Below are 13,360 nucleotides of genomic sequence, written 5' to 3'. Positions count from 1 at the left end.
TTTGCGTGATGGATTGGGCTACATACACAACCTTTTATAGTTTCCTGCGGTCTTGGGCAGAGCAGGATCCATACCAAACTGTGATACAACCAGAAAGAATGTTTTCAATTATGCATCTGTAAATGTTGGTGAGAGTCGTAGCTGACATGCCAAATCTCCTCAGTCCTCTGAGAAAGTAGAGTCGTTGGTGGGCTTTCTTAACTGTAGCGTCGGCATGGGGGGACCAGGATAGGTAGTTGGTGATCTGGGCACCTAAAACCTGAAGCTCTTGACTCTTTCTACTTCTTTCCCATTGATGTAGACAGCGGCATGTTCTCCACTACGCTTCGAAGTCAATGACAATCCTTCGTTTTGTTGACATTGAGGAAGAAATTATTGTCACACCAGTATGCCAGTCCCTAGCCTAAAACTATGGCCTCTCATTTTAGAATATTTAACAAGGGGAAACATATGCTCTATGTCTACCATGGCGCCCCATTAACATTTTACATACCTCAATTAGTTCTCCTCCCATTCTTCCAAACTCCAGCAAGTATAGGCCTACATTGCCCAATCTCCACCCGAGAAAAGTCCATCATTGGGATCAATCCAGTGAACCTTCTCTGAACCACCTTAAGGGGTATCAAAACTGTGCGCGGTACTCCAGCTGAGGTTTCTCCAATGCCATATATAGTTGCAACACCGTTTCCCACTTTAATACTCTCTTTCATTAGCAATGAATGCCAAAATTCAATTGTTTAAATAAATATTTGTATTGAAGTTTGCCATTTTTATACTACAGGAGATGACTGAAACAGTGATTATTTACATGTTCCTTTTTGGCACGCCCTCTTCCCTCCCCTTTTCTATTATATTTGGGCTCTATCTTGGGCCCTTTCCTCTGCCGTAGATGGTTGATTTGTCGCTTGTTTTGGTCTTACAGCTTTGTGTGGGGGAGTGGGGGGGGGGGGGGAGGGGGGGGGGGGTGCCTTCTGGCCCCCGTGTCGGTCTCTCTCTGGAATCCTTCCTGGCATTTCCTTGGGTCTCTCCCCCATTCCACCCCCCTGTCCCTGTCTGCTTCCTGTGGTTCCCGTGCATCCCCCCACCTCCTCACCCCATTTATCCATTGTTGGCTTCAAACAGATCCTGAAACAGGCTGATGAGTGGCCCCCACACTTTGTGGAAACCACTGTCTGACTCTTGGATGGCATATTTGATCTTCTCCAGGTAGAGAAACTCTTGTCAGGTCTGTCATCAAGTCTGCAGCTATGGGTGGTGCTGCTGATCGCCAGCCGAGTAGGATTTTCCGGTGGGCGATTAGGGAAGCAAAGGCAAGGGCGACAGCCCTCTTCCCCATTTGAAGTTCTGGCTGGTCCGAAATCCCGAAGATTGCTACCCTCGTGCATGGCTCCACCCTCACCCAACATCCTTGGACATCACCTCGAAGAAGGCTGTCCAAAACCCAACAAGTCTGGGACAAGCCCAGAACACGTGGATGGGGTTGGCCAGGCCTCCCTGGCACCGTTCACATTGTCCTCCACCTCCGGGAAGAACCTGTTCATTCGGGTTCTTATCAGGTGAGCTCTGTGCACCATTTTAAACTAGGTGAGGCTGATGCCTTGCGCAGGAGGAGGTAGAGTTGGCCCTGCTCAGTGCTTCGCTCCAGAGTCCCTATCCTACTTCCGTCCCAATTCTTCCTCCCATTTCTGACTTGCTTCGTCCATTGGTAAACTTGCCCTTTCCAAAAGTTGTCCATTGGGCAGCACAGCTGTTAGCACTGTTGCTTCATAAGCTCTAGGGTCCCGGGTTTGATGCCTGCCTGGGTCGCTGTGTGCGGAGTTCTCCCTGTGTCTGCATGGGTTTCCTCTGGGTGCTCCAGTTTCCTCCCACATGTCTGGAAAGACGTGCTGTTAGGTTAATTTGATATTCTGAATTCTCCCTCTGTACCTGAACTGGCGCCGAAGTGTGGAAACTAGGGGATTTCCACAGTAACTTCATTGCAATGTTAAGCCCTACTTGTGACACTAATGAAGATTATTATTATATGTCCCCGCAGTTCCCTTTTTCCATACTGTCTACATCCAATAGCCTCTCCAACATTGTAGCTCCTCTAACATTGTGTCTCTCAGGGCTCTAGGGGAGAAAGTTTTTGACTTTTAAATGACGGAGTTCCTGTCTATTTGGTAGTTTCAATCTCTTCCCCTGTCTGGTCCATGTCTGTCCCCCATTTAAAAACCCCTGATCATGAGCATCCTCCTCATCATGTCTCCACCTCTTAAAGGTGGCATCTAGTATGGCTGGTGGGAACCAATGGTTGCCACAGATGGGGGCCATGGTGGATATCTGGTTAAACTGAAGTGTCATCTGGCTCCAGGTTCCTGGTGTTGCTGGGCTGCATGTGTGTTTTGCCGGCAGGGACGGGAGCACTGTCGTGGCGAGGGGGCGGAGGGCCGTTCCCAATCAGGAGAACTTCTCCATCCTCACCCATTCTGCGTTCGGTCCCCTTTTGTAAATTTCTTATTTCCTATTGCAACTTGCTTTCCCACCTATTTTAGTGTCAAATGCAAATTTGGCTGTGCAGATGGATTGACCTTATCCGAAAACTGAAAAATCAAGTCATTAATATACATTGTAAATAGTTGGGGCCTGAGGACCAAACCCTGTGGCACACCATGAGTTCAGCTTGCCAACCAGAAACACACCTATTTATCCCCACTCTTTACTTCCTGTAGGTTAACCAATCCTCTATCCAAGCTGAGAAATTACCCTCAACCTAATGGGATCGTGCCTTGTGTATTAATCTTTTGTGCGACACCTTATCAAATACCTTCTGGATATATTACATCTACAGGACCCCCATTATCCACTTGGTTGCTACTTCTTCGAAGAGCTCTAGCAAATTAGTTGAATACTATTTATCCTTCATAAAACCATTGTGACTCTGTTGGAGTTTGTTTTGACTTTTCAAATGTCCTGTTACTACTTCCTTAATAATGGATTCCAACAATTTCCCAACAACAGACGTTAAGCCAACTGCTCTGTAGTTTTCTGCCTTTCTCCCTTTTTTGAACGGGGCAATACATTAGCCTGTTTCCAATCCACTGGAATCTTTCCAGAATCATGGGAATTTCAGAATATTCTTACCAATGCCTCCACTATCTCTGCTGTCACTTCCTTTAGGACCCCAAAATATAGGCCATCAGAACTGAGGACATGTCTGCCTTTAATGCCAAGAGTTTGCTCAGTACTTTTTCCCTAGTGGTAGCGACTGTTTTAAGCTCCTCCTTTTGCAACAACCTCTGCATTACCTGTTACTTTTAGGATGATTCCAGTGTTTTCCACCATGAAAACTGAGGCAAGATATTGATTGTATCTCTGCCATTTCTGTGTTCCCATTATTAACTCCCCAGTCTTGTCCTCTAAAGGACCAACATTGACTTTAGCTACTCTCTTCCTTTTTGTACACTTATAGAATTTTTTGCTATCCGTTTTTATACTTTGTGCTAAGTTTCTTTCAGAATTTACCTTTGCTCTTTTTATTACATTTTTAGTATGTTTGTTGGTCTTTAAAAGTTTCCCCATTCTCCAGTCTGCCACTGACCTTTGCAATATGCTATGTCTTAGTTTTTCCCTTTGTTGTCTTTAACCTCCTTGCTTAGAATGGATGCATTTTCCCCTTACAATTTTTCTTCCTCGTTGGAATATATTTTAGTTGGGAGGAATTTAATATCTTCTTAAATGTCTGCTGCTGTCCAATCTTTTACTCTCCCTCCCCAGTCCACTAGGGCTGATGTCTGACATGAAATCCATGGCTGATACCAAAAAATTGTCAAAACATATTATCACCACAAACTCTCACAGCATAATTTTCCTTTTGTAAAAGCTGATGCATAAAGTCATTACAAGGCAGCTATCTTCTCATGGAATGATAAGCAACTGTTTGAACTTATTTGTGACTTCTGTTTTGTCATTGTTGCTGACTTTTAATCATCCTGGATGACCGTTATTCTTCAATACAATTCATGCTAGCTACCAAGTTCTGTAACTTACTTTTAAAAAAGCTTTTTCCCTCAAAGATAAGATCTAGTAACCCTGCATCATTGGCCATTCTTTGTGCATCTCTGAGTCACAAAGCTAAAATCTGTAATTTAGTCTCTGGATTTTGTAATTGGTATTGAAAATTATTTAACTAAATTGCAACGTTTGCAACTCCAGTTCATTTGTTCCTAAAGCCTCTTCCAGAGATACTGATATTCATGAAGCATTTGCCATACAGTTATGGCTTTGTCGTATACATTTAGTTATCCTGCTTTGAAAACGTGTCAATGTTTTATCCCCTTTGGCAAGTACTTCCTAAGTACTCCAGGAATCTTGCACTTAATGATCGTTGGAAATCTGCAGGTAGGATCCTGTTTAGATAATGTCACAAAGCTATGCTAGAGACACTTCTATTGTCTCTCGATTTTCTTGGCAGCAGAAGCAAGGAAGCTGTGGAAGTAACTTGTTGTGCAAGTTGTTTCTTTTCCAAATGTTTTTTAAATTTAAAGTACCCAATTCCTTTTTTCCGATGAAGGGCCAATCCACCTACCTGCGCATCTTTGAGTGGGGGTGGGGGGGGGGGGGGGGGGGGGGGTTTAAGCCCACGCAGACACGGGGAGAATATGTAAACTCCACAAGGACAGTGACCGAGATTGAAACCTGGTCCTCAGCGCCGTGAGGCAGCAATGCTAACCACTGCGCCACCATATGCTGCCCACTTTTTTTTTCTGAAATGTTTTTAAACCTATTTGAATCACATAAGCACCTTTTGCATTTAGCCTTTTTAAATATGTTTATTAATTGTTTTAACATTCTTGCTTTCAGGTATTCTGCTTTGAAACAAAATGGACAACGACTTTCCTGTTTGATGAAGAAAGGAGAAGCTGTAGAAGCTAAACCTGCCAGGCCTGTTGTGGTCTTTGATCTTTCTGTACAAGATTACAATCCTCCTCTCTTTACTCTAAGTAAGCCAAGTCGTGTGTTTGGTCACTTCATGGCAATGCATGCAAGCTCGGTGCTTACAGTTTGTTATTCAAAAAAAAGTTTCACTTATCAACCTGGTGGGGACAGAGTGAAGAGGTGAATTCGATTAAATATAGAATCAGCAGCTGCTATTTTACTGTCAATATGGACGGCACGGTGGCACAGTGATTAGCACTGCTGCCTCACAGCTGCAGGGACCCGAGTTCAATTCCGGCCTCGGGTGACTGCCTGTGTGGAGTTTGCACTTTTGCCCCGTGTGTGCGTGGGTTTCCTCCGGGTGTCCCGGTCTCCTCCCACAGTCCAAAGATGGGAAGGTTAGGTGGATTGGCCATGATAAAATTGCCCCTTAATGTCCAGTGATGTGGAGGTTAGGTGGGATTACGGGGATAGGGCGAGGGAGTGGGTCTAGGTGGGCTGCTCTTTCAGAGTGTTGGTGCAGACTTGATGGGCTGAATGGCCTCCTTTTGCCCACAGGGATTCTGTGAATACCAAATAGACTGGCAGTGAGATTAGAATTTTCAGATTATTAGTAGGATCATAAATTTGTAAATGAGTAGACACCAGCTGCTTTTCGTTTCTTTACTGTTTGCTACAGTTTCATGTCTTATGCAAATTTTGAAATGATGGCCTCCCAAGTACTTGGGTACTCCCATGTTCAAGTTATTAATACATATCAAAAACTGCAGTGGTCCTAGTGCTGAACTTTGAGTGCTGCTGTATACCTCCCGCCAGTCTGAGGAACAACCATTCACCACATTTCAATCCATGTTGCTTCTGCCATTTTATCCCATAGAATTATAGCCTAATATGTTAGTTTATCAAATGCCTTTGAAAGTCTGCATATACATCAGCTGCACTACTCTCATCTACCTTCTGTTATCTTGTCAAAAAATACAAATCAAGTTAGTCTAACACGTTTTACCCACAATAAATTATCCTGCTCTCCAACTCTTGGTCTCCCAGGGAGTCCGGGCTTTGGGTGTCCTCCCTTTCATGTTTGTATGATGTGGAGATGCCGGCGTTGGACTGGGGTGATGTTTGTAAGCATCTATCTGGGGTCATGTTTGTAAGCATCTATCTGAACTGTTTCATCTTTAAGGGCCACCCATTGTTCCATTACATTTATGCCCGTCAGTCTTTAGACTCCAGTTTACCTGGGCCAGATCCCTCCTCGATCTACTGAAATAAATCCTCCAGCTAAATATTTTTGTTTAATTTTATAATCCTTGCCCTTCTCCGTAACTAATCTAAACCGTACAGTAATATGATCACTAGTTCAGAGATACTTTTCAACTGTGACATTCTCCACTTGATCCATTTCATCACCCAGAACTGGATCCATCAATGTTTTCTTCTACATTGGCTTGGAAACATACTAATCAAGGGAATTCCTCACCTTCTCTGCACTTAACATAATTGCTGCCCTATTCAATCTTGGGCAGTTAAGTGTTCAATTGTCAATACTCAATAGTTCTTGCATCTCTCAGAACTCCTGACCAGCCTTTGGCTTATAAAATACACCAATAAGGGTTTAAAATCTCCTTTTTATTGTTTCCAAATTCAAACTGAATAGATTCTGTCTTTTCTCTCTTTTTTTTTTTTAATTTTTTTTTTTAAATTTAGATTACCCAATTATTTTTTCCAATTAAGGGGCAATTTAGTGTGGCCAATCCACCTACTCTGCACATTTTTGGGTTGTGGGGGTGAAACCCACGCAGACACGGGGAGAATGTGCAAACTCCACACGGACAGTGACCCAGAGCCGGGATCGAACCTGGGACCTCAGCGCCGTGAGGCGGTTGTGCTAACCACTAGGCCACCGTCTTTTCTCTCTTGATGTTCTTTCTTCCTTCAGTTGTGTAATATTTTCACTAATCAGAACTGCTACCCCTGCTCCTTTTTCCTTCCCTATGTTTCCTGATTACCTTGAATCATGAAAATTTAACATTTAGTGCTCCCCTTTTTTGAGCCAGGTCTCAGTCATTGATACTGCATTCTATTCCCATCTTATTGCACCTGCAGCTCAACAACCTTATTAACCACATTGGTTGTGACATGGCCACAGCTCTTATGCCCCCCCCCCCCCCCATGATGTCCCTTACCCTGGCGGCACAGAGGCAGAATATCATATGGATCTCGTGTTAATGGTAACAGAATTATCCATCTGTACCACCACATGACTATACATGGCTATATTCCCCATGGAGTTCACTTGCTCAATGGTGAGACATGGAAAGGTCAGTTGGTGAAGAGTGGAGCTGTAGCCAATCTTTACACAGTTTTATAAGCTCTTATTTACAGAGCATCTCCTAATTTAGCAACCACAGTTTGTCAGTGTCTATTTATAGTGGCACAAATGAATCCTCAGTTAACGCCACCCACTTGCACACGATAAAAAACAATTAATGTACAGTTAACACGCAACTGCGATATGTTGGCGTCACACCAACCGGTATTCAATGTTAACTATTTGTTGTGAGGACCACAATCTCCGAGGATTCCTGCACTATCTGCCTCTTCATGCTCATCTGCATGGCCACTCTGAATTCTGTCTAATTGTAGGATGGTCTCCATCCTAGTATCCATGACGCAGGAAAAACTTGGCCACCCATATATCCATACAGTGAATTTGGCTGCCTCAAGCTCAGAAACCCTCAGCATGAGTTTAGGTAGCTGAAAACTTTTGCTGTGCATATAGCCCCCTAGGGCACACAAAGCATCTTTCAGTTTCCACATGGTGCATAATTACAGGCTACACAGCCCATAGGTGTCTCTCCATTCTAGTTAAAACTAGTTAAAAATATAAGATTTATATAATTATTAGCTAGACTTAAACTACACTGCTCTTTTTCTAGTCACTCTTCAAAGATAAATACAGAGTGACTGAATTATTTACTTGAGCTTTGCAAAAACCACCAAGATGCTAAACACGTACAATCCAAGTACTAGATACCTAGATCGGTAACCTTGATGGTTATTTTGGAATCCTCTGGCTCTGTAGCTTCATTTCCTTGGAGTTGCATTTGAGAAATCACCTGCTTCCACTCTACCGAATTCCTACAGTCACCACTATTCAATTTGCTATGCACCCGGCTCTATCGTCAAGCTCCATGCCAAGGAGATTGAATTAGGAAGGCGAAAATACTCAACCTGGTCTTTTCAGCCATGAAGGCAGATGACTGAAGGATGATCTTGTAGAGGTCTGTAAATGGCAAAAACGTAGATCCAGAACACGCGTTCAATCTAAATCTTGATGGGGTAAGTTCATATTACTGAAGGACAACTTAAGGACTGATGGGAAACTCTACCTATTTGTGATGAATTAGGAATATATCCTGCTAAACTGCTGAAGTGGATCCAGAGCTGTTAACCCTAAGTTGTAAGCAGCTCAGTCTTCTGTATCAAGTGTTTTCTCCATATGAATGTTATATATTTGGACATTGTGCACTGACAAAATAAAATTTGGTTTTGCCATCCAAAATCCAGAAATTCAAAATGGTGGCAAAGGAAGGAAAAGGACTGCTCCAAATTAGCTGGTTAAAGTGTTGTGTTTTTATTGCAGATGTTGAATGTGGAGGTGGTTTTTATGTCCGCAGTTTGGTTAATGACCTCGGCAAAGGTAGGAACAAATGAGCAATTTTAGCTTGCAAAAAGTACAATGCTGGAAAGCTGCTAAAATTAGCAGTAACAGTTTTTTCCCCCTTTTGGAGCAATTCCGATGAAATTTCCGACACTAATACAAATATTTAACTCTTTTTTTTTTAAAGAACTTTCTTCGTGTGCCCATGTGAAGGAGTTGATAAGAACCAAACAGGGCCCTTTCACATTGGATGAACATGCACTTCAAGAGGAGAAATGGACAATAGATGAAGTAGTAAAAGCTATAGAGTCCTGCACGGAATTGGTTTCATCTGAAGGAGCATGCAAGAAATTGAAGATGAACCCCCAGGAAAACACTGAACAAGTAAAAGAAGCTGATTGATGTTCAGCTGCATTTCTCGATGATAAAACAAAATAAAGAACACAACATAATCTAAATTATTTCTGCTGTACTCTTCACATTCTGAAAGTCAAACAGCTCTGAATAACGGCATGTTGAAAGTTCACTTCAAATGCCAAAACTGTTGAGCCGTTACGTTGCGCAATTAATCTGTAACTAGCTTCACATTTTCAAAGCTGCTGCTCCTGAAGTGGACCTTGTCAACGAGGGAGATTCAATCAACATCCATGAGACTTTTCTCTGTTGAAATGTTCATGCTGTGTTGCATATTGCATAATTCACCCTTTAAGCAAGGTATGAATAACACTTGAATAATTAGGAAGGAACAGATGAATAAGAACTTCTTTTACTGTTGTTAAACCTGTATATTTTGTTAATGATTTTTTTCCGTTGCCACAAATTGGTCATTTATAACGCTGAATGTGAATATTTTGGTATTGAGCATAAAGGATATTTTACTCTGGCATTCATTGTAATATCCTCCTCATTAACAATGATGGCCTAGTTCATTACAAATGACCCCTTCACTCCCCAAGACAATCCCTTCTTACTCTATATATATTTTGTATAAAATGTCTGTCACATCCAGCCAATCAAGTTCTGTTACAAATACAAAACAGCATTTTTTTAAAAAGGTAATTGGACACTGTCCTTAAGTCTGAAATGTGCAGCCATTACAGTTATCCTGCGACAACAGTTTGAATAACCGCAATTCTCTGGATTTGCCTCAAGTGCTTTAGTCGTAAAAGAACAGGACAAGTTAATTTGCTCGTGATTCGTTTTTCTTATCTTATAAATCTTTCTTACTCTGTTATGAAGCGGTGTTGCTCTAGGACATGAATTAAATCTTCGCGGGGACTTTGGGTGGCGGCATGTAGGAAGAGAGTATCATAGAATTTATAGTGCAGAAGGAGGCCATTCAGCCCATCGAGTTTGCACCGGCTCTTGAAAAGAGCACCCTACCCAATGTCAACACCTCCACCCTATCCTCATATCCCAGTAACTCCATCCAACACTAAGGGCAATTTATCATGGCCAATCCACCTAACCTGCACATCTTTGGACTGTGGGAGGAAATCGGAGCACCCGGAGGCAACCCACGCACACACGGGGAGAAGGTGCAGACTCCGCACAGACAGTGACCCAAGCCGGAATCGAACCTGGGACCCTGGAGCTGTGAAGGAATTGTGCTATCCACAATGCTACCGTGCTGCCCGTTGCATATTTGGTTGCTCCTGCCCGTTAGGCTTTTTTCACCTGTTTTTTTTGTGGGGAAATTGCATGAAAGGGTGTCCCCATCTGAAGTAGTTGGTGGAGGATGACCAAGATCCTACAGAAAAACTGGGAGGAAGGATTTGAGCGTTAATCTGCCAGGAGGCGAAATGGGAAAGCACTGTGATTCGAATTTACCAGGATCTCATGGTGGTTTTTGGCGACAAGGAGAGCTGCCACTGTATAAGAGTGGAGTGCACTTTGGGATGTTGTACCCGATGAAAATGAGGGTCACGCCCAATTATTTTGAGACTGGAGAATGCGGAGGCAAGAAAGACTGGGACTTGGCTGATTGTGGCGGATGAGAGACATTGGTATGGGTTGTGGCAGGTGGGGAACTAATGTTTTGATAAATTTGTGCATTTTTGTTTACCTAGCTGTTCTAATGCCCTTATTTTCTTGGAGGGGAGCTGGGAGGTATTAAGAGTTCGGGGCCCGATCCTTTGGTGGGAGTTTTGTTTTTTCTGATTGACAGGTTGATGGAGAGGATTTTATTCATTTGGGTAGTTGGGGGGAAAGGGGACTCTGGTTTAGGGGCTCCTGCGCTAGCAAGCTTTGGTTAGCTGGGGGGGGGGGGGGGGGGGGGGGGGGGCGGTGTGTTGCTGTGGTCTGCCGATCCTGTTCAATAGGTTTTGGTGAGCCTAGCAGGTGTGAATAGTAGGGGGATGAGGTGGTATCGAGAGGAAGTGGTAGGGGGTTTTTGGGAAGGGGAACCATTTTTAATAATGGGGAGGGTTCTGCTCCCGCGGTAAAGAACGAGGAGACCCTGTGATTATAATTTCCAACCATGCTCCGCACCTGTTGGATGTGAAGGAGGTGAAACTTCTACAGTACCCTTTTCTCCCTGGACCTGTCCCGTGAGGATGCTTGTAGAGTTTTGTGGGAGGACCTGTCGCAGGTCTGCCCGGAAGGCTTGATACCCCTATAAGCCTAGGGGGGGGCTGACCAGCGTCCTTGACCGCCTGTCCAGAGGCAGAACCCTAGGGCTGGGCAGGCTGACCGTTGAGTTCTTCAGGCTGTTCTGGGACGTCCAGGGGAGCGACTACACGGGGGCCCGAGGGAAAAGTATCGCAACTGGGCTACATTACCCTGCTCCCAAAGAGGGGGGGATCTCTACCACCTTAAAAACTGGTGACCGGTCCCCCTCCTCAACATGGATCACAAGATCTTCACCAAGACGATGTGTTTGTGCCCTGGCCTCCCTGACCAGTCTACATAGTCCCGGGCCGTACAACAACATCCATCTGGTCTGTGGCTTGATCCATCATTCCCAGAGGGCTGATCTGTCGAGCGCCTCCCTGTCCCTTTATCAGAAGAAGGCATTTGAAAGGGTGAGTCACGAATATTTATTCGGGACTCTGCAAGCATTTAGGTTTGGGATGCATTTCATTGCCCGGATCCGAGTTCTGTACACCGACGCAGAGTGTCTCGTTAAGGTTAACGGTCCCTGACGGCGCCCCTTCACTTTGGGAGAGGAGTGCGCTTGTATGGCCAACTGTATTCTATTTCCGTGGAGCCTTTCCTGTGGAAGAGGTTGTTGGGACTGCTAAATGGGCCAGGCATTGGGGTGGTCCTCCCGGCTTACGCTGGTGATGTGCTCCTCATGTTCACCCACCCTGCTGACCTGCGGAGGATGTGAGCGTGCCAGGCTGTGTACTCCGCTGCGTCCTCCGCCTGGATCAACTGTTCCGATCTGGTCAGTCCGTGGCAGATGGACCCCCTCCCAGAGGAGCTCAGGCCTTTCACTTGGAGCAGGACCAGCCTCCTCTACTTTGTCCAGCTGAGGAATCCTGGCCAGCTAACCGGCAGGAGCTGGAGGCCAAGGTCAACGCCCCCCTGAGGTGCTGGACAAGACTGCTCCGAGTGCAGTCTTAGAGGGGTCGAGTTCTCGGCATAACCAATGGATAGCCTCCATGTTGTTGTACCAGCTGGTCGCTTTGACCCCTAGAATGCTTGTAGAGTTCTGGGACAAGAGGCTACACTGTGTCGCTGCTGAGATTCCGAGTCTCCCACTTGGGGAGGGGGCCAAGTGCTGGTGTGCCTTTGCACCCAGGTGGCGACCTTCCGCCTTCAGATCCTGCAGCAATACCTTTATGTTGAGCCCCCTCCATGATGGTGTGTCCTGATGACACATTTCTTTTGGCAGATGCACGGTTCCTGATCATAGATCTGGATGGTCTTTGTTACCCTCTGCAGGCGCTGCCCGTCTTTTTACCAGGATCCCCATCCGCCCGCCGTCAGGAGTGGTGGCTGTTGTCAGGGAACCGCTACTCCTGACGACGGGCGGAGGGGGGGTGGGTGGAGCTGTGGTAGGAGGTGACCATGTTCCACACTTTCAGCAGATCCTGGTAAAACATTTTGAGTGGCTCGCGGAGGAGCGAGCTGTGGCTGCCGGGGTGACCAGGATAAGGGACATGCTCGGTGGCGGAGGAGTGGGCTGGATGGCACCCCATGAATTAGCACAACGCGCGGCGGTGGATGTCTGGCACACAATCCTAGCCGCTTCGCTGAAATATCCTCTGTGCCTTTCTGCACTGCTTGGAGGAGTTCCCTGCACGGGCTGCTGCTGCACACCCTTCACCTCTAAGCCCTCGCCCGTCGTCTGGACACGCCATTGCATGCCTTGTTGCTATCCGGCAGCGGAGGTCCCTCTATGGGGAGTCTTCCAATTCAATCTGGGGCGGAGGGTGTTGCATGCAGCACTGCCATACAACCACCGATTGCACCGGTTCACAAGCTCCCAAGAACACTGCCATTTTTTTGCAGCCTCGTGGAGTCCGTGGACCACGTCTATGTTACATGTTTATAGGCTGCACCCCCTTTCTGTCAAATCTTTTGTTGAAGTTTCGTTTGCACTTCAGCCTCACGCTCCTGATCTACTGGAGCAGAGAGGGGCAGGGAAGGCCGAGGTCCTCGACGCCGTGGGGCAGCACTGCTAACCACTGTGCAGCCTGACATTAATCCTCTTAACAGTTCTGAAATAATTTTCTTCTCATTAAGACACATCAACCCTTAAAAATTAGCATCATCATTCACTAACATTAAACATAGTTCCCAACCATGGGGTAACACACAGTGTTAATCATG

The 13,360-nt window shown here is 45.3% G+C and overlaps 1 protein-coding gene across 2 annotated transcripts in view; it reads left to right on the top strand.

Moving 5' to 3' along the window:
* Window positions 1–9,467, top strand: part of trub1 (TruB pseudouridine (psi) synthase family member 1) — a 69,932-nt gene extending 60,465 nt beyond the window's left edge. For both annotated transcript variants that reach the window (XM_038822124.1, XM_038822123.1), the window contains 3 exons: window positions 4,843–4,982; window positions 8,564–8,620; window positions 8,769–9,467. In XM_038822124.1, coding sequence (XP_038678052.1) covers window positions 4,843–4,982; window positions 8,564–8,620; window positions 8,769–8,983 — 412 coding nt within the window. In that variant the 3' untranslated portion in view covers window positions 8,984–9,467. The remainder of the gene's footprint in view (window positions 1–4,842; window positions 4,983–8,563; window positions 8,621–8,768) is intronic.
* The last annotated feature ends 3,893 nt before the right edge of the window (window positions 9,468–13,360 follow it).

This window comes from Scyliorhinus canicula, chromosome 16, assembly GCF_902713615.1.
Source record: "Scyliorhinus canicula chromosome 16, sScyCan1.1, whole genome shotgun sequence".
Lineage (NCBI taxonomy): Eukaryota > Metazoa > Chordata > Chondrichthyes > Carcharhiniformes > Scyliorhinidae > Scyliorhinus > Scyliorhinus canicula.
Note: the sequence above shows the minus strand (reverse complement) of the source record. Positions and strands in the feature narration are given on the sequence as shown.